At 43.9% G+C, this 26,006-nt stretch overlaps 1 protein-coding gene across 1 annotated transcript in view; it reads right to left on the bottom strand.

Moving 5' to 3' along the window:
- Positions 1 to 26,006, bottom strand: part of LOC115461014 (signal-transducing adaptor protein 1-like) — a 140,460-nt gene that overhangs the window by 28,658 nt on the left and 85,796 nt on the right. Inside the window, 1 exon segment of the mRNA XM_030190520.1 lies at positions 22,056 to 22,234. Within this exon segment, the coding sequence (XP_030046380.1) occupies positions 22,056 to 22,234 (179 nt within the window).

The following is a 26,006-nucleotide window of genomic DNA, read 5'->3' as shown; positions in this document are numbered from 1 at the left end:
TGGTCAAATACATCATCATAGCGATAATAATCAAACATATAAAAGGCAAGTGACCGACTCACCTGCAAAATGCGCAGTAGAGTCGGAACGCTAAGAGTGTAGAAGTCCAAGCCCCGCCTCCACCAGCAGTACAGCCCAATAGGGAGGATGGCTTTTACATGGGCGTGGAAATCGGAGGAGGAGGGAGGAGGGAGCAGGGAGGGAAGGAGGGTGCGGAACTGAGGGAAACAGACGCAGCGATGGAGAACTGACGACACGATGACGGCGGAAAGAGGGGGGGCAATGCCGGGGGGGTGTCAAAGATGGTGGCGGCAGCGGGGACGGCAGGGCACAGGAGGTCACAATCTTGGTGGATGGGAGCCCGAGGATGATGGAGGGTAGGGGAGAGAACAGTTGATGGACACGGGTGGATGGAGCGGATGGGAGGGGGGAGAGGAGGGTTGCTGGACATGGGGGGAGGGCATGGGAGAGAGCAGGGTTGGTGAACGGGGGGGGAGGCCATAGGAAAACAAAAAACTAGCCCGTTGTTACGGGCTTAACGGCTAGTACATTAATAAAATACAATAGTACATTGATAGTAACATCTACTATAATAAAACTCACCCTCAACGTTCTGAAGACAACGTTCTGAAGTCACTCAGTCACTCCCTGAAGGGTTCATGGATTCATGGTGGTGAAGCCACAACACTGACCATGTCTCTCTGCCCCACCCTTGCATGACGGACCAATCAGAAAAAACACCCTCAACATTCTGAAACACAAAAGACCATCACAACACCGTTCCCAGGCAACACTAGCCAACGTAAGACGGACCAATCAGAGGAAACTATGGGACAATAAGGGAGGAGCATTCCCCAGCAGAATGGCTCATTATCTGTGCAGCACGGAGAGCACAGAACCACCGCTGGAACGAGAGAAGAATATTCCTGCTGTGGGTATGTGCAAAAATAGACCAGGGGGGGAGAAATTTTTAAATGCCTAATGCTAGTACTGAAGAGTGCCAGAGGGCCTATAGCACAGGCTATATTTGGGATCGCTTGACGTGGAGTCAGAGGAGCCGGAAAACAACGTGCCCGTCACCATCTGGGACGTGGGCGAACAGGACAAGCTGCGGCCCAGCTGGAAGGATTACCCGCGACCCAGCCAGCAGCAAACAGCGACCAAGGACAGCACAGCACATCCCCCAACCCCCAAGCAAAAAACAAAACAAAACAAGACACACATCAACAACCTGCACACACACCGCACCCTCACACACTCACACACACACACACACAAAATAACTCTGTGACACATACACACACACACAAAAAAAGCCACATGCTAGCGCCCGTTTCATTGGTTTCGGAAACGGGCCTTTTTTACTAGTACATCAATAAAATGCAATAATAAATGAAGGTGTTGTTCTACGCTCAGAAGTCAAGACTTAATGTACTCATGAAATGAGATTGCATTAACAGGACAAATTTTTCTTCATAAAGGAAGCCACTACTTTTTGTCCCAAAGTATTTCCTTTTGGGAAACATTTAACTCTCTCTACACTACTCATAGACCTGCCTTTAAGTGCTTGTTCATCCATACACACAAACAATATTTTTGTGCCTATTGGAAGCTGACTGGCATAATCCCAGGACAGAGCACAGCTGTTGATATGCAGCTTCCATTGCTCTCAAAGGGCTCATTTTAAAACTTTGAAAAATTTTTTTTTGTGCTTTGAGAAAAAGAAAGCTAGATGGAGCAATATTTATTTTGGAGTGAAGATGTAACATAGTGGGCTGAGAACCAGGGAAGACAAAGTTCAAATCCTATTTCTCCCACTGACAAACTTTGGACTGGATTCTGTAAATGGCGCCGAAATTTGGGTGCCGAAAAAAATGATCTGCGCCTAATTTAGGAGTGAGGATTTACACCAACTGAAACCTGGTGTAAATCCTCGCATCTGAATTAGGTGCAGATCTGCCATATTCTATAACTATGTGCAGTTTCTAAGAACAGCCTTCATCTGCCCATGCCCACGCCCCCTTTTTTTAGATCCATGCAGAAAATGTACACGTGCATCTTTATAGAATTTCGACTAGGAAGATGCATGTGTACATTTTCATTGTTGCCAATTAGCACCAATAATTATTAGCACCCAATTATAGCCAATTAACTGCTCATTTGTCAATTAAGTTGCATGCGCAATTATGGAATACACCCGATGCATGCCAAATTTCAGCAAACAATTTTGGGCTCCATGTATAGAATCCAGGGGTATGTGATCATCTCCTTTACTTCAGGTACAACTTAGATTAAGGGTGTCACAGTAGTCCTGGAGGGCTATAAATCAGTCAGACTTTCAAGAAATCCCTAATGAGTGCTCAGGAGATGTGGAGGAGCATTTTCGATATGACATTTAAGTTGGACTTTAGATGTTTTGTGCTAAACGTTCCAAATCCGAATAGGAAATATAGCCATTTTTGAAATAGCTAAACGTCTATCTTTTCTTTTCAAAAATGGCCACATGCTAGGTGGTTTTGTGTTCTGTGCATTTATGTTTTTGATCCATTTTTGAAAAAAAAAACCTGTCCAAGTGCTGTCATAGAGGCTGTAATAGGGGCTCAGTGACCACTGGGGGAGTAAAGGGGGGGGGTCATCCCTGATTCCCTCCAGTGGTCATCTGGTCATTTAGGGCACCTTTTTGTGCTTTATTCATTCTAAAAACAAGTCTAAGTCAAAATGTTGAAGTTTTAGCCCTAGACGTTTTTGTTTTCTTCCATTATAGCTATAAAATGTCCAAGTGTTGGGCGTTCCTAAGTGTTAGGAATGCCCTAAGCTTGTCCTAATCCCACCCCCGACATGCCCCCTTGTGATCTGGATGCACTGCAGATGAATTGCATAGATAAACATCTCTACATACATATAATAGCAAGTGTAACCAATTTTGCTGATTTTACTTCAATTTTTTAGAGGGAGGAAAAGTCCTCAGATGCTCGGCTTGCTGTCACTATCACATCGGCCAAATCTCAACATTTAGGTCGACCTTAGAGATGGTCGTCCCCGGTTTTCGGAGATAATGGAAACCGAGGACGTCCATCTCAGAAACGACCAAATGCAAGCCCTTTGGTCGTGGGAGGAGCCAGCATTTGTAGTGCACTGGCCCCCCTGACATGCCAGGACACCAACCGGGCACCCTAGGGGGCACTGTAGTGGACTTCACAAATTGCTCCCAGGTGCATAGCTCCCTTACCTTGGGTGCTGAGCCCCCCAACCTCCCCCCAAAACCCACTACCCACAACTCTACAACACTACCATAGCCCTAAGGGGTGAAGGGGGACACCTACATGTGGGTACAGTGGGTTTGTGGTCGGTTTTGGAGGGCTCACATTTGCCACCACAAGTGTACAGGTAGGGGGGATGGGCTTGGGTCTGCCTGCCTGACGTGCACTGCAGTACCCACTAAAACTGCTCCAGGGACCTGCATACTGCTGTCGGGAGCTGGGTATGACATTTGAGGCTGGCAAAAAAATATTTTTAAAGATTTATTTTTTAGGGTGGGAGGGGGTTAGTGACCACTGGGGGAGTAAGGGGAGGTCATCCCCTCCGGTGGTCATCCGGTCAGTTCGGGCACCTTTTTGAGGCTTGGTCGCAAGAATAAATGGACCAAGTAAAGTCGGCCAAGTGCTCGTCAGGGACGTCCTTCTTTTTTCCATTATTAGCCGAGGATGCCCATGTGTTAAGCACGCCCCAGTCCCGCCTTCGCTATGCTTCCGACACGCCCCCGGGAACTTTGGTCGTCCCCGCGACGGAAAGCAGTTGAGGACACCCAAAATCGGCTTTCGATTATGCCGATTTGGGCGACCCTGTGAGAAGGACGCCCATCTTCCGATTTGTGTCAAAAAATGGGCGCCCTTCTCTTTCGAAAATAAGCCTGATAGTAGCGCAACCAGAACTGTTTCCATGCACATGAAGCTTAAACGAACTGTATGACGTTCACAAGAACTTCCTTATTACAGAATTACAACAAGTGAAATATATTTCTGTAACAGCAGATCTTTGGAGCACCCACAAGCGCAGTTTTCTTGGAATGACCATTCATTACATAAACAAGGAGGCACTACTACACCATTAAGCATTCCCACACTGGGGAGAAGATTTCTCAAATGAACTGTTTGCAGAATTCCATGTAACAACTAAGATTATCTGCTGTGCTACTGGCAGTTCAGCAAATATTACAAAAGCCTTCCACCTTCTGAATGATACTTGCACTGGTGGCAATAAAGAGAACAGCAGTTCATGCTCAACAGAGTCCAATAGCCAGTCACTTTTCGGGTCAGAGGAGGTCGAAGCAGCTGATGTTGGATCTCTGTTTGCAGTCAAAGATGAATCATGTGCTGATGACATTGACTCCAACTGATTTCACTAGCACAAGAGACGTGCCAATCACACACTCAATCTTGTAGCAGATATTGACAACTGTGAAGCATGAAAAGATTTGTGCTACAAGTGAATGTTTGACAGGGTCATGAGGAAAGCACAGGTGGTTCTTAGCAATGCAGTCATTCAGAGTACCAAACATGCAGATGTTGTTGAAGAGGTGGCTGGTCTTACCAACGCAATCAATACCTGGAAATCTGAAAATCTAAAGTAAACTTCCAAACGATTGTGTGTACTTTAACGCTCTTATTGATTTAAGGACCTCAGTGGCACCACGATGTAGCTTGCATTATTTCAACTATAGTGATGTATATGTTGATGATAGCATTGGTCCATACCTCCAATTTCTCTCATTATTTAATTATTCTGATTAAATATCTTGTTGTATACTTGATTTTCTCTCAACATAAAAACTGATACTCATCTGGAGTACTGTTCCTCCAGTTAAATGTCAGCACAGGGGAACTTGTCATCCAGCATGGCACATGTTTCGCTAAAAAGCTTTTTCAAGGAAGTCCCCTGAAACAGAAAATCCATATTAATAAAATTTCTATTGCTATATATCTAGTCTGATAACAAAAACCAACTTGTAACAATTTACCTTTTAACAGACCCTACTCATCTTGCCAACTCAAAAGCTAATGCAGTCAAGATGGCGGCCGCGATTTCTACATGCTAATTTATATATCAGAGGACCCCGGAATTAAACTGTCATCCACTCAATTTCTGCATTGAAACCAGTAGGTCTCAGTAAGTAAAAAATATCTATTCTTGTTTTTTGAAATTAAGTAACTTCTCATAATTACCACCCTCCCACCCTTCAGTAATCTGATCAATAATTCTCCATCGTAGATCATTGACAGAATGTCCTTTTCCAGCCATTAATGTACCAAAGGGGCCTATTCGTTGTGGTTACTATCCTAGATTTATGCTCAGTCAACCTCAATTTCACTGCTCAAGTGATACAGCCTACATATACTAATTTACAAGGGCACTTGATCATATATATATATATATATACGACGTTGGACTAACAGAGGTAGGTCATGATTGTTCTGGCTGTCAATCTATGCTGCGTTTGTGCATCAGCCAAACAGGACCCGATACAGTAAGCGGGCACCATTGACACTTGTTACATGATCCATGTGTACCCGATCTCTCTATTTGTGCCTCATTGCAGGGGCGTAGCCAGACACCCAATTTTGGGTGGGCCTGGGTCCAAGATGGGTGGGCAGAACCCCACTCCATTCCACGTGTGATTTGGTCTCTTCTTCTCTCATCTGCATGCCATATGGTCTCTCAAACATCCTCCCTCTCCCGCATACCTTTTAAATAGCAGATTTTCACCAGTAGCAAGCAGCAACTAATATACACCGTTAATGTTGGCCCCACAGCCTTCCCACTGATGCAAATTCCTGTTTCCGCATAGGCAGGAATATGTCAGAGGGAAGGCTGTGGGGCCGGTGTGAGTAGTATGTATCAGTCACTGCTTGCTGCAGGCGAAGATCTTCTATTTACAAGGTATGCAGGAGGGACAGTTGTTGGGAGTTTTCAGCTGGTGGGGCTTGGGAATCCCTGCCAGCCACATCATCGGTGTGTTGCTACTGGGTGTGCCTGAGCCCAAAGTGGGTGGGCCTGGGCCCACCCAGGCCCACCCTTGGCTACGTCACTGCCTCATTGCCATAGCGTTGTTTGGCTAACAATTCTCCAATAGTCTTACCCTGTATGGACACCATCACGGGAAATGAATCAAATATTGGGTACAATTGTGCAGTGTGCCAATGTGAGCGCATAACTTGAACAAATTTTGCAGACAATTGAAAATAAGGTAGAACAGAAGTCAATGTCTCTTCCTGCTCTGAACGTTTATCTTGGAGGAGCAACTGTTGCTGGGCAAAACGTGCTTGGAGATAGGCTCTTCTCAGAGCTCTCTCAGATATCCTCATGCTTGAAACCTCATTGTTAGCAGATTAGCTTGTTCTTTAATATTATCCAAATCTGTGCAAATCCTCCGCAAATGGAGATATTGACTAACAGATAAATTGTACTTGAGGTAAGGGTGATGGCTTCCAAATTGTAAAAATGTATTTCGTTCCACAGGCTTGTGATACAAAGTTGTGATAAAACACCCTCTTTCTTTCATCACCCACATATCAAGAAATTTAATTTTCTGTCGATCGTACTTCAAGGTAAATTGTAAGCTGGGATCCAAAGTGTTAATCCACACTTTAAATGCCTGAAGATCCTGTTCTGATCTAGCCCATACAAAAAAATACATCATCTAAAAATCTCTTCCATAACACCACCTGCTGAAACTGGACCGCTTGGCAGAAGTGATATTCTGCAAGCTGAAATTAACTGCTATATTGGACACATAATGCCAACGATAATGGGAATTCAGTCAAAATTATAGAGATTAGCCGATGATGTCAATTTGTCAAGGTTTGATCCAGTATGTGAAGATGATGACTACCATATTGCAACAATGCTTTTTCCGAAGTTCAAGTTGAGATATCTAGCAGAACAAAAACGGTACGAGAAGACACAGCTGCTCATTCGTGCTGTGCCTGCAACAGAGACTGAAGTCAGAGCGAGAAGCACAGGAGTTACAGTCAGCCTCCAAGAAAAAGACTGCTACTGGAGGTGAAGACTTCTTTGATTTTCTGTTCACTGCAAAGAACAACCTTCCAGCAGCTGAATCTGGAACAAAGGAAGAGGCTGAGCGATTTAATTGCTCAGGACAAATTTTAGTGCCACAACGGCTATCTTATTGATGATAACTTTGAGAAATTGTTTTTTTTCTGCAGTATAAGCCGAAGTGACATATTGAGAATTCTGAGCCTTTAAGCAGAGTAATCAAAAAATATTTAGCATTAGTTAATTAGTGATTTTCTGAGAATTTATCAATTCCGATTTTAAACATTAAACACATTTCTTCCTAAGTGCTATTGTTGTGTAGTTGATTTTAAGGCAAATTAAAATGTCATTGAAGTAGTTAACTACTGGTTAACTACTTTTATGGTAGTTGTCTCATGTAGTTAAACTACTACAAGAAAAATATAGTTAACCAGGTAGTTAAGCTACTTTTTTTTTTTTTTAGTAAAGTATCTATACTGTTGAAGTAGTTGGTGCCTAGCACTGGTAGTTGGTGACTCAGTTGTTTGGGGAGGCTAAAGTGGGACAGTGATCAGATCAGGGTGTGGTACAGGTCATAATGGAAGAAGTTAAAATTTTGGGGGTAGGAGGCAACACCTATATCAGCAGTATAGAGAAAACGGGGCACATTTGAACACAGTAAAGAAGGAGCCCTTCACTGTGTGGCTTTTATGTAGCTGTATCAGCAGTATTGCCCCCCCCCCCCCTCAAAAAACAACAACCCAACTTCTGTTACTGAATATACTTCAGGAATTATATGCCAAAAAAGAGAAAAATGAAAATAATACACCAAAATAATTCAACATACTAAACAGAACACTATTTGCAGAATTTTGAAAAAATATATGCTAGTACTTTAACACTTGGCTCCTAGATAGCCCTAACACCTCGGTCCAGCATCTTCCTGTTAGCCATGTGAATAGCGGTGTTCAGCAACACAAACAGGAATTTTGTTGTTAATGGCAACCATTAAATGACTTGCTTATCAGCCTTTATAACAAGCTGACAAATAACTACAAGGCTTCAGATCTACTGTCCTTTATTTCATTCTTCTATATTAGCTGTACCAAAAGCACAGTGCAGCTGAGAACCAGGGAAGACAGGGTTCAAATCCCACTGCCGTTCCTTGATATCTTGAACAAGTCATTTAACCCTCCATTACCCCAGGTACAAACAACCTGTGAGCCCTCCAGAGACTGTACCTGAATGTAACTCGCATTGAGCTGCAATTGAAAAAGGCATGAGCTAAATCCAAATCCAGAATCAAACACCAGGAATATTGTGAAGTAATACAAAGCCCTACAAAAGTCACTCAGAACATATAATGAAATTCTAACATAACATCATCAACTTCCAGGAGTTGCACAACAAGGTCCTGTGAAGGAAAAGGAGACACCATAAACACTGCCGTGACCACTAAATCATCAATACACCTACTGGAAAACCAAACAAGCCAGATTAGAAGAGACCAGGGCTTTTTTTGAGGGGGTACTTGGGGGTACTGAGTACTGGCACCTTTCCCATTCTCTACTAAAATTGACCCATGGTCCCCAAGTTTTAATGAACGAGCTTAGGCTCTACACACCAATTCTGTCTTGTCATATTTATTTATTTTATTGCATTTGCATCCCACATTTTCCCACCTATTTGCGGGCTCAGTGTGGCTTACAATACATTGTGAAGGATGGAAATACAGTGTGTTACAGTACGATTATGGGTTACATTGAGAGGAGTTATGGGAAGACAAAGTCAAGTTGCAGGGGGCCTGGCTATTGTGGGGTGGATGGGTCCCTCGGTGATCAACCCCACCCCTGAAGGGTGGCCTGGCATTTGAATACCGGCACCTTTTTCGCTAGAAAAAACACACTGGTACAAACTGATACTACAGTGACATTCGCTGCCAATGGAACACCTGGTCTCTTTTACAAACACAGAATACAGACAGGCCCTCATTAAGTATTGAATAAGTAACCAAAAACTATAAATAGAAATATATAGGTAAAAATTAAACAACCCCATAAAAAGCCAGATGCTGCGCACATTATAAGACCAGTGAAACAGAAACAATAATGCATTCCCCCTCCCCCCCTGTACTGTGCAAAATATAATGATGCAGATATAAATTTCAAAAACTGACATATTCCAACCACATTAGAAATTAAGTAAACCAAAAATGGAAAATAAGGTGGTTCTTTTTATAGGACTAACTTAATGCATATTTTGACTAGCTCTTGAAGGCCAAAATCTTTTTCCTTAGGTCAGGACAGCGTACTATAACAACAGTATACTGTCCCAACATGAAGGTGGTTTTGCCCTCTACAAGCTAAAAAATAACTAGTCAAAAAATGTATTTACTCCAGTAAAAAGGTATCACCACATTTTCTTTTAATTTTCTTTTTATTTATTGACCTTTAAAATGGACTAACACAGCAACCATACTATTTCATCCTAAATTAAAAATAAAATTCTTCTTACTACCTTTGCTCTGTGGCCATTTCATTTTTCTGTGTTGGTCCCAGTCTCTGGGTACTGCTTGCCTTCCAACTTTCTTTCCAAGGGTCTCCTCTCTGTCATTTTTTTCTCTCCTGTCTTCTTCACTTCCTCTACTACATCCGGCTCCAACACTTTTCACTTTTCTTCCATTTTTTTTCTGCCTATCCATTCAAATATCATTCTTTCTTATTAGCATTCTTCAGTCTTCTTTACAGTGTCTACCTACAGCTTTCCAACTCCTTCCCTCACCCTAGCCCTCCCATTCTTCATCCTCTTCTTCCCAAGTCTTTCGCTAACTCTTCTCTCTTCCCCCTGCCATTCAGCACCTTCTCTGTCTCTCCACCACTATATTGTATGTGTGTGGTGTGTCTCCCCTCTCCTCCCGAATATCTTCTGTGGAGTGTAGCGGCCTGTGAACCAGGGGAACTTGGCTCAATTGCCAGGCAGCTCCTTATTTGAAAACTATTAATATGCAAACAAACCTTTTGTAGAAAAGGGTAAGTGGTACAACTAGAGGGCATGAATTGAAATTATAGAGGGGTAAACTTAGGTGTAATGTCAGGAAGTACTTTTTCACAGAGTGGGTGGTGGATGCCTGGAATGCCCTCCCACAGGAGATGGTGGAGACAAAAATGGTAGGCATGGGATAAGCATAAAGAATTCATTTATGGGAAGAGAAAGGAATCAAAAGGAAAACATTACATCCAGTAGATGGGAAGTAAGGCTAGTGCTGGGCAGACTTCCATGATCTGTGTCCTGATTATGGCTAGATAGATCTGGATGGGCTGAAGCAGGCTTTGACAACAACTCAGTTGAAAATTAAACCAATTCCAGGAAAAAGTCTATGGCCTGTGCCCTGAAAATGGCAAGGACAGCTCAAGATTAAGTATGCATATATTATCTGTTGTTGGGCAGACTGGATGGACCATGCATCTCACCTACTTCAAAGGGTGGCTCTATCTTTTAAGATGTCATCTAAATATTTTTATCCAGTTGGTGGGACAACCTGTGGAATGCAGATAGGCAAACTCAGAAATATTGTTATAAAAATATTTATAATTAAGAGGACATCAATTGAAAATTAGCCTGTACCCCCAGATTGTTTAAATTAAATCTGTGCAATGGAGTTTCTTTTTCAGAATTTAGGACACTCTAGATGTCACCATGTATTTTTGCACCTGCCTTGAAGCAGGTTGAAAAGAACCCACTGGAATGTATGCATGGGTCTTTTCCTCCCCTGACCTAACCGGAAGCGTAGCCAGGTTGAGGGTGCGGGGGGAGCGGAGAGTGGACTGACAACAGTGCCAATGTATATTTTAAACGTGACAGATCATGTCAAAAACAGGTGCTGGTGCTGTTGGAAGTCTGTTTGGGGGAGTGGCCGCTCCCCTGGTGACCCAACTAGCTACGCCTCTGGTTCTAACCCCATTCCTTTGCTGCTGGTACTACTTTTACCCACAGTGAAGTGGGAGAGGGCATTTTCAAATTCTCCCTCCGTTAACAGACAAGAAGATGGCTGGGGACATGAAAAGTATGGAGAGCTTTGATAATCTGTAGGATATTCATCCAGAGTTCATGCTTTTATAATGCTTTTGGTTTAATTCCACATTGTTTGCAATTTTTAATCTTTATTTATTAATTAGGATTTACTTACTGCCTTTTTGAAGGAATTCACCCAAGCTGGTGTAAGCAAGAGCAAATCAAACATCAGCAACAGACAATTACAGCAGCAAAAATATTCAAACAACATCAGAAAGTATGGCATAGTATACTACTTACAATGTCAACACAATACGTAATAAAACATTTTAATAGACAGCCTAAAGTATAAGCAAAGATGGAACATATTGATTGGTAAGAAAGTAAGGGAGTTAGAAAATATGGGGACTAATTTAAAGAAAGTTGAACATGAGGTCAGAGAGATGATTAAATGTTAGCTAGGATAGGTGTGGATAACCATGTCCTGCTGCAGTATGTGCAGCCAGTGTCACTCGTGTGTGTGTGTGTGTGCATGGGTCTTATGTGTAGATCTATTTGTTAATGTAAATGCTTTGATGCCCACAGTGAAAGGCGGGAAATCAAATTTGACTAAATGAAATTAAATAACATGGGGCCCTTTTAAAACCATGATAGGACATAGGCTTAGCATGTTTTAGCACAGGACTTTGTGCAGTAAGTCCATTTCTAATGCAGCAGCATTTATGTAAATTTTTAATTTTTTTTAGGTTGTGTATTAATGTTCACATTAGTGCACCTTACCTGGAAAAAGTTAATGTGGGAGTACTTACTGCCTCCTACGTAGGAGGCACTAAGTGCTCCCATGTTACCTCGGTTATCCAGTTAGCATGCACTAATGTGAATTCACTGCCTCAGTATTCTTCAATGTATGTGAGCTACTGGAGAACCTTAGGGCCCTCTTGGCAGCCCGCGCATTCATTCTAATTTTTATTTTGCCACCAAATGTTAGACATCTCTCTCTCTCTCACTCCTTCAGTGATCTGGCATTGCTCATTCTGGCCTTTCCTCCCCCAGGTCCAGCATCTTTCCCCCCTGCCTGCCAGCCTCCTTACCTTCCACCCATCGACAGTCTTGCAAACATGATCCTCTTTCCAGCAGCGATTTAGTCAGGCACACTCTGGCCAGCCCCAGGGCCTTCCCTCTGCAGCAACATGCAAAGGGAAGGTCCCTGGGGTTGGCCAGAAAGAGCCTGGCTGAATCACTGCCGGGAAGAAGATCAAGTTTGTAAAATGATCAGGTGAGTGGTAGGCAGACAAGCAAGCAAGCAAGCAAGCAGGGAGGGATGCTGGAAGGAAATGGAAGACAGGGAATGAGAAAGATCAGATCAGACCAGACCAAGCAGAAGTGGGGAGAAGGGGACAGCGGATGGGCCAGAGTGAATGAGCTGCTTAACATGGGATGTGGAAGAAAAGAGAGAGGGGAGAACCTGGACATGAGGAGGGAAAGGGTTTGGATGGCTTCCTAAAGGAAAAGTCCATAGACCATTATTAAAATGGACTTGGGGAAAACCCACTGCTTATTTCTGGGATAAGCAGCATAAAATGTTTTGTACTTTTTTGGGGATCTTGCAAGGTATTTGTGACCTGGATTGGCCACTGTTGGAAACAGGATGCTGGGCTTGATGGACCTTTGGTCTGTCCCAGTATGGAAATACTTATGATGTGAGAAAACATACAGATAGGGATACAGAGGGGCATTGCTGGACACAGGGGACAGATAGAGATACTGAGGAGTGATATTAGATGCAAGGGAAGTAAAGAGAGGGAGGAATTGGTGCACATGGCTACACTAGAGAGAGAGGGAGAATGAGGAGATGGTATACTGTACATGGATATGTAGGGGAAGGGGAGAGAAGAGAGAGGGAGAAGATGTGCAGATGGGTGGAAGAGTGAGGAAGGGAAGAGAGGGAGGAGATGGTGCACATGAATGCAGGGCAGGGGAAGGTAAGAGAGAAGGAGATGGTGCACACAGATAGAGAGGAAGGGGACAGAACAGAGTGGAAAAAATGCTGTTCATGGATAAATAGGAAGGAGATTGTGCACGTGAATGGAGGGGAGGGGATTGGAAGTGAGAGGGAGGGGTTGATGCATATGGATGGAGGGGAGAGAAAGGGGGGAGTGAGGGAGGAGATGGTGCACATGGATAGAAGGGGAGGGAAGAGTAGATAGATTTGAGAAGGAAACAGAAGAATAGAAAAAAGATGAATGTGAAAAATTAAATCCAAAGATGGATGTATGCTGAAAATGAAGAAGGAGAGAAAAGAAACAGCAAATGGACAAAGAGGCCTGGAAACAGAGTTAAGAACACAGACAAAGGGAAGTTAAACCAGAGACTGGTAACAAGAAGATAAGAAAAATAAAATCACCAGACAACAAAGGCAGGAAAAATGATTTTATTTTCAATTTAGTGATTGAAATATGTTGGTTTTGATCATTTACATCTGCTATCTGTATATTTTTCACGTTCAGGAAGAAATAGCGCTGCACTACATGCACAGGCATGTTAAGGTTTCATTTGTCTACATTACTACGTTTAGTTTGTGGTCCTATATTTGAAGAGGGCTATCTGTGTTCTGCATGTGTCACCAAGGCCAGGTGTTCTGATTGGAATGGATGTCAAGAAGCGCTGTTGGGGTCATGACCCCAAATAAGAATATATTTGTTGGCTCTCCTTCAGCCCTTTTGGACCCAAAGCTGTTCTTGCATCAGTTCTCGAAGATATTAAAACAGAGTTTACCATCAGATGAAAATTTGTTCAAATGACAACAGACAATGGTTCTACCTTTGTGAAAGCCTTCGCTAAAACTGGACAGCGTGACAATGATAATGAAGATGAAAGTGCAACTGAACTTTTTGACAGCACTACTTATAATACAGATAATAACCACAATGATAATAATTAAAGCATTCTTTGCTATAAGGAAATAAAGTGTTTCAGACAGAAATTCCCCTGATCGATACCTGCAGACCAAATAAGAAGACATCAGCAACACTGCAGCCTAGCCTGATTTGAAGGAACTTTATATCAGATTGATCAATTCACTTCTTGCCATGAAGTTGTTGAACACCTGTTTAGCTGTGCTCGATTAATGACTCACACTCACATGAGTGACAGCTATTTTCAAAGTTTTGTTTTACTACAAGCAAAGTGGATTGAATTGTAGAGCAATAAAGTTGGATAAAAATATTAGCGATAGTTGCATTCATTGTAGTTGCGGTACTTTTACTTTTTGCTGAAGTAATATTATATTAGACAATACATTTGTTACTTTCTCTTAAGTACATTTTTAATGTAGTCTTCACTGCACTTTTACTTTAGTATTAAAATATGTATTTATTCCCCTCCGAAGGGACACCACCTTGCAAGTGGTGGAGGGGCTTCCGTGTTTCAATGACTCAGAGGGCTATGCTGTAGGGTTACCCATATCAGACAGGCCTCTGAGGAGAAACCAGACAAAGAGTGTCCCAACCTGGAGGATCCAAGATGGCGTTGAGGGAGGACGTACGCTAGTTGAGTTCCTGTTTTACACCAGAATGCCTGAAGAAGAAGGCTCGCTCCCCAGAGAATGGGGAAGAGAAAAGGCAAAGCCGTGGTGCTGTCCTCCTCGAACACGGCTGGGGTTCCCACCACTTCTCAATCTATTTTGGAGAGATTCGGGGTCATAACGTCGGGGATATCGGTTCTTGCTTCGGGGAACAGCAAGGCTTTATTGCCGAATCTCAGTGGAGGGAGTGACTTTGAGTTCCCCTGTTGGCACGACCCCTCCAAGACCCGGAAATAGTAATGCTTCGCTATAGAGGTCAATAATGGAAACGCCCGAAGTGGGTTAGGATTTTCATGTGACCCGAGGAGGTCCTGGCGCAGCATCGACTCCAGATAATAAACCAACTGGGGGATTGGAGAGTGAGCTCTTCCCCCGAAGAAATCTGGAGCAGTTTCTGTGGAGAAATTGGACTTGGTGAAGCCAATAATGTCATAAAGGACATACTATAGGAACTGCAGCAGAATGTGAATAACTGTCTTCTTCAGATGTTTAAAAATTTTCACTATGTGAGTTAAAGAATTTATATTAATACTTATCTAACAAAGTGGAAGTCCAAGATATAAAAAGAGACTTTGATTACGGAAATGGCTTCTCTATGAAAATTAGATAATTTGGTAATGAAGAATAGTTATTTTTCTTGTAAAAACTGGAATTTCTGGAGAACCAATTAAGGGAAAATAACTTGAGAATGATAAATTTACCTATAATATCCTATATATTAGTTACTGAATTCTTGAAGAAATATTTCTCTGATACTTTGCTAATACCTTCTGATAGCCACCTTTTGGTGACTAAAATTATATTTCCTTTAAAATCTTCTTTCAGAGAAAAGAGATGTTTAATTGACATTTTGGAAAATTCAGAAGTTATAGTTATTATTAGTGACTTTCGTCTTTGATTAGATAGGAACAACGTTTTAAAATTGTATTTCCGATATATGGTTGATAGTTTTTGGGTTCAAAGATGAATATATTTCCTGACACATCAAGGGAATCGCAGACTGGGAGGTGTGAAGTCTTGGCTTTTCAGCCAGGAATCATTGCCCCAGGTGGGACCTTCCTAGCACGATTCCCTTGTAAGTGTTTTATTTTCCTTATTACTTATTTGTTTGAACCTAAGAAATTATAGAGTTTGTGGAAACAGATGAAGAATCCTCTGCAGCAACTTCCTTCAGTTACCACTGTACCGGCTGCAATAACCGATTAACCTTCCTCCCTCAGAAAATGTGAAGTGTAAGATTAACCATTTTGAGTTTTTCTTATTTTCTTTAAGATTGTTTTCCTGATCTTGGATCTTCCAATTGTGGACAATTATGTAAATATATATTGTTGAGAGAAAATGTTTTCCTTTTTATATTAATTTCTGTATTTCCTTACATTTATGTGATAAATGTGAATGTAATTAAGTAAAATGATAAATAAAATAATTAAAAATATAAAAAAAAATATATGTATTTATTTCTACTTTAACTTAATTACTTTGACCAACACTGGATATCCTTTAGTAAATGTGCTGTTCATGTACATTGCTGCCATGGAGAGACAGGTTGTACTCAATTTTGTATCAGGTTGCTCATGACTCATGAGTTTTTTTTCCCCCTGTGAGACTCCATATTCTCTCAGTTTCTGACCCATATCTCAGGAGGATGTTCCCTCAAAATTTAAAAGCATTATTGTACTACATTTTATTTATTTTATTTATGCATTCTTGTATCCCACTATTATCCAAAAACAAATATCGGTTCAAAGCAGTGGCGTAGCTATGTGGGGCCTGAGGGGGCCTGGGCCCCCGTACATTTCCTCCTGGACCCCCCTCCCGACGGCCGTCTTGACCCCCCCCCCCCCGACGTCGCCTACCTTCGGTTTTGCTGGCAGGGGACCCCAATTCCCGCCAGCCAACGTCCTCTTCGTCCTGCAGTCAAAAAAGTCTTTGTTCTGTTGCATGCTGACGTCCTGCACATACAACGGGCGACAGCGGGGGAGGGTTCGTGGGGGGGGGTCAGCAATGACGGGGGGGTCAGCGGCACCGGGGGGGGCTAAAATGTGCCCCCTCACCTCGGGCTCTTGACCCCCCTCCCACCGAAGTCTGGCTACACCCCTGGTTCAAAGTGACTTACAATTTACATTTTGGTGAAGTTACAATAGTGTTGTGCAATGTGGAGAGGGCATCTATCGTTCATGTGGTTATTCATAGAGTTTTTGAAGAGATAGATTTGAAGAGGAAAAGGTAGTGGTAGCTTTTGTGTTCAGTTGTAGAGTTTTGGTGATGTTTATTCATATAGTGTTTGAAGAGGTAGATTTGAAAGGAAGGCAATGATATCTTTGTGATTAGCTGTAGAATTTTTTGAAGAGGTAGATTTTCATTTCTTTTCTGAATTGGAGGACATTTGTAATGCTTCTTATGGTTTTTGGTATCGAGAGAGTAGGGTTAAATGGTCAGTATTCTCAATGGAAAAGGGTAGATATTGAGGTTCCCCAGGGGTCTGTGCTGAGACTGCTGGTTTTTAACATATTTATAAATGATCTAGAGATGGGAGTAACTAGTAAGGTAATTACATTTGCTGACGACACAAAGTTATTCAAAGTTGTTAAATCGCAACCTAATAGAACTTTCACCCAGGAACGCAAAAAAATCTTCTCGTACTTTCCTCAACCTTCACCCACCAAATTGCAAAGGCCTGAAATACAAATTAATGCACGCATCTACCTTCTCCTATATGAGCACGCAGCTCTGGAATGCGTTGCCATGCAACTTGAAAACTGTCTATGAACTGACAAACTTCCACAAACTATTGAAAACCTATCTCTTCGACAAGATATACAACAAAGAGCAACACATGTAACTGTATAACCTCTGACTTATCCAGAAATGTTTTATACTATCTTTTGCTTTATTACTATTATTTAATCCAAAACTCTCTGTTATAATAAATGTATGTTCCCCTCTATTTCCCATATCCACGATGAATTGTAAGCCACATTGAGCCCGCAAAAGTTGGGATAATATGGGATACAAATGCAATAAATAAATTGTGAAAAATTACAAGAGGACCTTAAGGGGCTGGGAGACTGGGCATCTAAATGGCAGATGACATTTAATGTGACCAAGTGCAAAGGGAAAGAGGAACCCAAACTATAGAGTGGAGGATTAGCCTAGTGGATAGTTCAGCAGCCTGAGAACCTCATAAACTGGGTTTGATTCCCGCTGCAGCTCATTGTGACTCTGGACAAGTCACTTAACCCTCCATTGCCCAAGTTACAAAATAAGTACCTGTATGTAATATGTAGACCACTTTGATTGTAACCACAGAAAGGTGGTATATCAAATCCCTATCCCTATAGCTACGTGATACAAGGTTCAACATTAGGAGTCACTGATCGGGGAAGTGATTTAGGTGTCATGAAACCCTTTGCTCAGTGTGTGGTGGCAGCTAATAAAGCAAATAGAAAGTGAGGTATTATTAGGAAAGGAATGGAAAACTAAAATGAGGATGTTATAATGCCTTTGTATAGCTCTATGGTGCGACCGTACCTCAAATTTGCTGGTCACTTCGGAATTAGAAAAGGTACAGAGAAGGGTGACAAAAATGATAAAGGGGATGGGACAACTTCCCTATGAGGAAAGGCTAAAGTGGCCAGGGCTCTTCAGCTTGGAGAAAAGACTGCTGAAGTGGTCTATGATAGAAGTCTATAAAATAATGAGTGGAGTGGAATGGAATGGGTAGACGTGAATTACTTGTTTACTCTTTTCAAAAATACAATGAATCTACAAAGTTGTAAATTTAAAACAAGTCAGAGAAAATATTTCTTCACTCGTGTAATTAAACTCTGGAATTCGTTGCCAGACAATGTAGTAAAAGCAGTTAGCTTAGCGGGGTTTAAAAAAGGTTGGGATAGCTTCCTAAAAGAAAAGGCCATAGGCCATTATTAAGATGGACTTGGGGAAAATCCACTGCTTATTTCTAGGATAAACAGTATAAAATGTATTGTACTGTTTTGGGATCTTGCCAGGTACTTATTTTCATAGCATCTTTCAAAGATACCTTACTCCGAACCATGTGCTCCTGAGCGACTGTCGGCTTTCCCCCAGATTCTAGTTTAAAAGCTTCTCTATCTCCTTTATAAATGTTAGCTCCAGAAGCCTGATTCGATCCTGGTTAAGGTGGGGCTCATCATTTTGGAACAGGCTCCCTTTTCCCCATAATGTTGCCCAGTTCTTAACAAATCTCTCTTTCCTGTAGCGTCATCTCATGGATGTATTGAGACCATGTATAAATATAATCCATCTTGTTGGTACAGAAACATAAACTTATGTATTCCACCTTTCTATTTTAGAAATGTCCTTTTCTGTGTATATAAAACACACTTTTCACATGGGAAATAAAAACCCCTTTATAAAGTTACCCCTCCCCCATACACACACACACACACACTATACATGTAGGCATGAGTAGTGCATGTAGGGATTCTATAATTGCTCACACTAGTGAAAGTACAGCATGATTTTCAAAGTAAAACTCTGTGTTTACCTCCACTTTGAACATTATTCAAATAAACCAGCTAATTTGTACAGATACATTTTCCGGCCAAAATATAGGTATGCACTTAAAAAAAATTCTAAAGTACCTGCGTAGTTTCAAACTGCACTTCAGGCTCGCCTCTTCTACAGCAGGTAAAAGTACTGTGAAATGGCGCTATGGATGCGCTTTTACCCCCCTATAGGATGGGCAAAAATATACAATTTTTGTGCAGCCTGTTTTACCCATAGTAGTGGCTCTGAGAATTGCTGCTCTCCACCCCCTCCGAATTAAAGGACAAGAAAAATGTGTTTTCTACTTTTGGTGTAAAACAGAGGTTCTTAACCTTCTGGTTAGTGCAGTGGACTTTGATCCTGGGGAACTAAGTTCGATTCCCACTGCAGGTCCTTGTGACTCTGGGCAAGTCACTTAACCCTCCATTGCCCCTGGTACAAAATAAGTACCTGAATATATGTAAACCGCTTTGAAAGTAGTTGCAAAAACCTCAGAAAGGTGGTATATCAAGTCCCATTTCCCTTCCCTTCCCCTTTATGGTTACCACACCCCTTTAACTGATCAGTGAAACTCTCACACCCCCTTCCTAAACTGCGTGTACTAGTGACTACTGACAGTTACATATGTCGCTGTTAGCCATTAACAGTACTAACACGTCACTAAGGGGTCCTTTTATGAAGCAGCGCTAAAAAGTGGCCTGGCTATCCTTAGCGTGGGTCTTTTCCCCACGCTATGGTCACTTTTAGTGCTACCGGTAAATGTCAGATTTTTCCTTTGCAGCAATAATGACCACGAGCTAATTTTCCCATTAGTGTGTGAGCACTTAGCGACACCTGTTTTGTAAAAGGGGCCCTGCGCTAGTGGCGGGGGCTGTTTTTGCCCCGCGCTGAGGCCCTTTTTACCGCAGTGGGTAACAAGACTGAAAAAAGAAATAGCCCATGCGGTAAGGTTTCACTTACCGCATGGCCATGTGAAGGGGAAGCACTTACCGTCACTCATTGAGGTGGTGGTAAGGGCTCCCGGGTGGCGCTGCCCGATTATCACCCGTGGAAAGATTTTTTGAATATTTTCACTAGCACTGGTGGCAGCTCCAGATTGGTGAGTGGTAAGCCCGTGGTGGGCTTATCATTGCTTTGCAAAAGGGGCCCTTAAACTACGCTAATCAGTTAGCAGGTAGCAATGGCCACGCACTAACCAATTAGCATAGCCACACCCACTGTCCAACCCCAAACACAGCCCCAGCACTAAAAAAATAAATGTGCACACATGATAAAACTACTGTGGGACACCTGAGCTTTCCCTGCGGTAGTTCATTTTAACCTGCAGTAAGCACTCAGTGCTTACCGCAGCTTAGTAAAAGGCAGTGGCAATCCTAGGTCGGCTGCCACCCTGGGCAGATCGCCGCTGCGCACACCCCCCCCCCCCCCGGTGCAGCGGCGTCCATTCCCCCAGGGTGCAACACGACACATACACCCCCGGCGCAATGACACCCCCCGCCCGGCGCATCAAGCCCCCCCCAGGTGCAGCGGCATCCATTCCCCCAGGGTGCAACACAACACATACACCACCGGCGCAATGACACCCCCCGCTGGGCACATCAAGCCCCCCCCCAGGTGCAGCAGCGTCCATTCCCCCAGGGTGCAACACGACACATACACCCCCGGCGCAATGACACCCCTCGCCCGGCGCATCAAGCCCCCCCCCCAGGTGCAGCGGCGTCCATTCCCCCAGGGTGCAACACAACACATACACCCCCAGCGCAATGACACCCCCCCCGCCCGGCGCATCAAGCCCCCCCCCCAGGTGCAGCGGCGTCCATTCCCCAAGGGTGCAACACGACACATACACCCCCGGCGCAATGACACCCCCTGCCCGGCGCATCAAGCCCCCCCCCCAGGTGCAACGGCGTCCATTCCCCCAGAGTGCAACACAACACATACACCCCCGGCGCAATGACCCCCCCTGCCCGGCGCATCAAGCCCCCCCCCCCCAGGTGCAGCGGCGTCCATTCCCCCAGGGTGCAACACAACACATACACCCCCGGCGCAATGACACCCCCCCGCCCCGGCGCATCAAGCCCCCCCCCCAGGTGCAGCGGCGTCCATTCCCCCAGGGTGCAACACAACACATACACCCCCGGCGCAATGACACCCCCTGCCCGGCGCATCAAGCCCCCCCCCCCAAGTGCAGCGGCGTCCATTCCCCCAGGGTGCAACACAACACATACACCCCCGGCGCAATGACACCCCCCGCCCGGCGCATCAAGCCCCCCCCCAGGTGCAGCGGCATCCATTCCCCCAGGGTGCAACAGAACACATACACCCCCGGCGCAATGACACCCCCCCGCCCGGCGCATCAAGCCCCCCCCCCCAGGTGCAGCGGCGTCCATTCCCCCAGGGTGCAATACAACACATACACCCCCGGCGCAATGACACCCCCCCGCCCGGCGCATCAAGCCCCCCCCCCCCCCCCCCGGGTGCATTCTTGGCTGCTGGAGGGTGCAGATAGCAGCCGCGCACCTGTCAGCTCCACTGGCTCCCTGCTCCCTCTGCCCCAGTACAGGAAGTAACCTGTTCCGGGGCAGAGGGAGCAGGGAACCAGCGGAGCCGACAGGCGCGCTGCTGCTCTCTGCACCCCTCCAGCGGCGTGCACCCGGGGCGGACCACCCCCACCACCCCGCCCTTGCCGCACCACTGGTAAAAGGGCTCTAGAATTACAGTGGTACACATTCCACCAATAACTTTCCTAATAACTGCCTTCTCTCTGTCTAGAATGTTTCAATAAATTGCCTCATATTTCTCCTCACCCCTTTTGACCTCTTCCCACACCCCTTGGTAGTACGGCCATCATGGGCTGAGAACCCTTGGTCTAAAACATACTGATTCATGCTGAACTTACGATGGCACAGCACTGATTACATCAATGTAGTCCTCATTTGTTGGATCTTCTGTCTCCTCAGCTTTACCCAGTGGTTGTACGTCTGGACAAGAAGCCCTTCGTACTCTCTCGTTTTCCAGCGTTTCTTTCATCTTAATAGTTTGCCCAGGAAGTAGTAACAGCCTGCATGGAACTGACAGCTGAAAATAAATATGAAACATTGACTAAAACAATTTGGAGGCAGCAGGAACAGTGCTGTGAAATTACTGTGCAAAAATGCGCCTCTATGCTGACCACTAGGGGTGGACAGCCCATGTCATTTCCAGGAATTTTTGGTTTTATTTGGGGTTTCGTTGCCAGTTTTATCATTACAAGAGCAATGTCTAACGTGCACCCTCTTTCGGAAAGAGGGTGCACAATTATAGACAAAAAATACAAATGTTATTTTTTGCTTATTTTCATTTGTTAATGACATGTAACGACATGGGATATGATACTGGCATTTCTCACATCGTTGCAAATGACAACTCATCCATTCTGAAAACCACAGCTCCCCACCTCCTTTGTCCTAACATTGCCACACCACTGAACACTCAGACTGGCAAGTCCCTCTCCTGAAAATAAAAACATATATTAGCAGATAAAACAAAACTTCCTGTTAGAATTACTCACATCTACTACCAGGCAGACATGAGCTAATGCCATTAAAATGCTTTTTCCCTAATTCTATAAAAAGCGCTAAAATTTGTGCGTGCAAATTTGGGTGTGTACACAAATTGCGTGCATAATTTTATTGAATAATAAGCCAATTAGCACCAATAACAAGCAATTTTTGGCGCTAATTGAAATCTTTTAATATGTATGCTCATAAATTTAAGAGTGTGATGTGCACTTAACTTTTATGCAAGTCCAGGGGCAATGGAGGGTTAAGTGACTTGCCCAGAGTCACAAGGAGCTGCAGTGGGAATTGAACTTAGTTCCCCAGGATCAAAGTCCACTGCACTAACCACTAGGCTGCTCCTCCACTCAGGAGCATGGGGCCTAGGCCTGCTGGGGAGGGTGAGTCAAGGAAGTGAACCTACAACTTTGAGAGTAATAACCCTTCTGACTAGTGCCCGAAAAACTCTGAGAAGTTGGGGACCAAGGCGTGGACTTGATGGTATCAGTTCTCTTCTTAATGAGGTCAGCAACCTGTTTCACCTTATCCCCACAAAGGTTGTCTCCTTGGTAAGAGACGTCCACCAACTTTTTCTGAACTGCTGGTTTCTAGGTCTGATTCACACAGCCATGAGAGTCTAGGCATGTCAGTACCTAATGCAGAAACTCTGAAGGCCACATCAATAGCATCATAGGTTGCTTGGGCTAAGTGCTTTCAACACTCTTTCTGCTTGGCTGACGGAGTTCAGGGGCCTTCTCTGGCCTGGGCACCAAATTCTTTAAGTAGAGTCTCATGAAGAGCTGATACGACTGGATGTGCAAGGTAAGTATTGAGTCATGAAATACTTTCCTCCCAAAATACTCTAGAGTGCGAGCATCCCTGCCTAGGGGTGCCAAGGCATGGGTCCTCAAATTTCTGGCTCTTGAGGGCAGATTCGATGACCATGGAATAGTGCGGAGGCTGCTGCTTCTTGAATCTAGGAGCCTTCTGGACTCTATACATAGAGTCCACCTTCTTTGGTACAGGCTGTACAGTGAGCGAGGTCTCACAATTCCTCATCTTTGCAGTCTTAATGAAGCTGTGCACAGGCACTGTCACTGTCTTAGCTTCCTTAAGAGGGGAGTCATAATAAAGGATGTCCAACATCTTGACCCTGGGCTCATCCTCAATTTCCAAATTAAATGGGATGGCCTCTGTCATCTCTCTCAGAGAGCTCACAAAGGAGAGCTCTTCTGGGGCAGATTTTCTCCTTTCCTAGGGAAGAGAGGGGTCAGAGGGCAGGCCTGCCTCGGACCACTGAGCACACAGCCAGAACCTGGGCAAGAACACTGAGGTATGGGTCCTCTCCTGCTCTCCAGGGTCACTTCCCTCCCCTGATGGGCTGAAGAGGAGCACCGGATCAGTCGGTGCAATTTCTCACCCCTGAAGGGGCTTCGGTATTGGCAACATCTTGACAGGCAGTGTGTAGGTCTCCAAGATGTGCTGGGGTAGCACCGTGGCTGACACAAATGCCCTCAATGCCTTAGCATTGTGTCAAGCCAGGATATGCTCCAGCTCCTCTTGTATAATGACTTGGAACTGCTTCTTGGGGACAGGCATCGGTAAAGGCAAGGTTGGTACCAGTAAGGGTACAGCCTGCGAAGATGATAGAGCCAAATAGGAGGCAGGGTCTCTGCTTCGAGGAGACTGGTGCATTGGCACCACTTCCACAGAGGGGGAGCAACCATCTTGGTGCTGACACTTCTTGGGTACTGGAGATGCCAGTGTCCTGGAGCTTTGAGGAGGACAGATGTCAATGTCAATAGCTCCCATCGACTGGAAAAAAGGCTGTAGTTCACCCTCTACTCAAGGATAGTAAGAGAGATTTGAGGGAAGTGGAAAATTATAGGCCCATCTCGAATTTATGCACATTTGCCGAAGTGGTTGAAAAATTAGTACTTACCCAATTAATTGAGTATCTGACTGAATTTGAGGTGTTGAGCCCAGATCATATCAATCTGGATTTATGTTAGGTAATAGGACAGAAACTTTGTTAGCTCTTTTGTTGTCGGATGTAAGGGTGCATCTGAATAAGGGTCAGATTGCACTGGCAATATCTTTGAACATGGCATCAGCATTTGATGTGCTGGATCATCATTTATTGTTGGGAAGGTTAGCTGCTTATAGGGGGCCAAGTTTTGCATTTTTTTTTGCCTCATTTTTGGCTGAGTGTACTTATTTTGTTCAAGATGGAAATGAAGGTTCCTCTTTGTATGAAGTCTCTTGTGGAATTCCATAGGGATCATCTCTGCACCCTATGTTATTTAATTTGTTCATGACACCTTTAATTCAGAAGATACAACTCTATTCAGTTAATGTATATGTGTACACTGATGACATCTTGGTGGTAGGATATTCTTCCTACCATTCTCCAGATCTTACTTCTATGAATCAGTGTTTGCTTATGATTCATGGATGGCTTAGAAAGAACAAATTGATTCTTAATATAGAGAAAATTAGGGTCTGTTGGCTTAAAGGTCATTTGCCTAGTCCAACAGTAATGCCTCAGTTTTTGGAAGGTCAAGTTGTTTTATGCGAATCATTTTGCTATTTGGAGGTGGTATTGAATGCTAGGTTACATTTTGAGCAGCAGGTTTCCCAGGTGGTTAGATCCAGGGTTTGGGGTATTGAGGATGATGCGTGCAGTAAAAACATATTTTAATAAAGCTACATTAGATGTCTTTTTTCATTCTTTAGTCATTTCTAAACTAGACTATGAAAATGTGGTCTGTATTGGGGTGACACGTTATTTGTGGAAGACATTGAGGACTTCATACAATGCGAGAATAAGATTGTTGGGGGATGTTGGATGGAGAGAGCATGTTACCCCGCTGTATTAACTCTATCATAGGGCATCTTATAAGATTTTGCCTATAGTGCATAAGGCATTGTATCATAGTAAACATAGTAAATGACGGCAGATAAAGACCTGTACGGTCCATCCAGTCTGCCCAACAAGATAAACCCATTTTACATGGTATGTGATAAGTAATGCCACACTGGGAAAAGACCAAGGGTCCATCGAGCCCAGCATCCTGTCCATGACAGCGGCCAATCCAGGCCAAGGGCACCTGGCAAGCTTCCCAAACGTACAAACATTCTATACATGTTATTCCCGGAATTGTGGATTTTTCCCAAGTCCATTTAGTAGCGGTTTATGGATTTGTCCTTTAGGAAACCGTCTAACCCCCATTTAAACTCTACCAAGCTAACCGCCTTCACCACGTTCTCCGGCAACGAATTCCAGAGTTTAATTACGCGTTGGGTGAAGAAAC

This window comes from Microcaecilia unicolor, chromosome 2, assembly GCF_901765095.1.
Source record: "Microcaecilia unicolor chromosome 2, aMicUni1.1, whole genome shotgun sequence".
NCBI lineage: Eukaryota > Metazoa > Chordata > Amphibia > Gymnophiona > Siphonopidae > Microcaecilia > Microcaecilia unicolor.
Note: the sequence above shows the minus strand (reverse complement) of the source record. Positions and strands in the feature narration are given on the sequence as shown.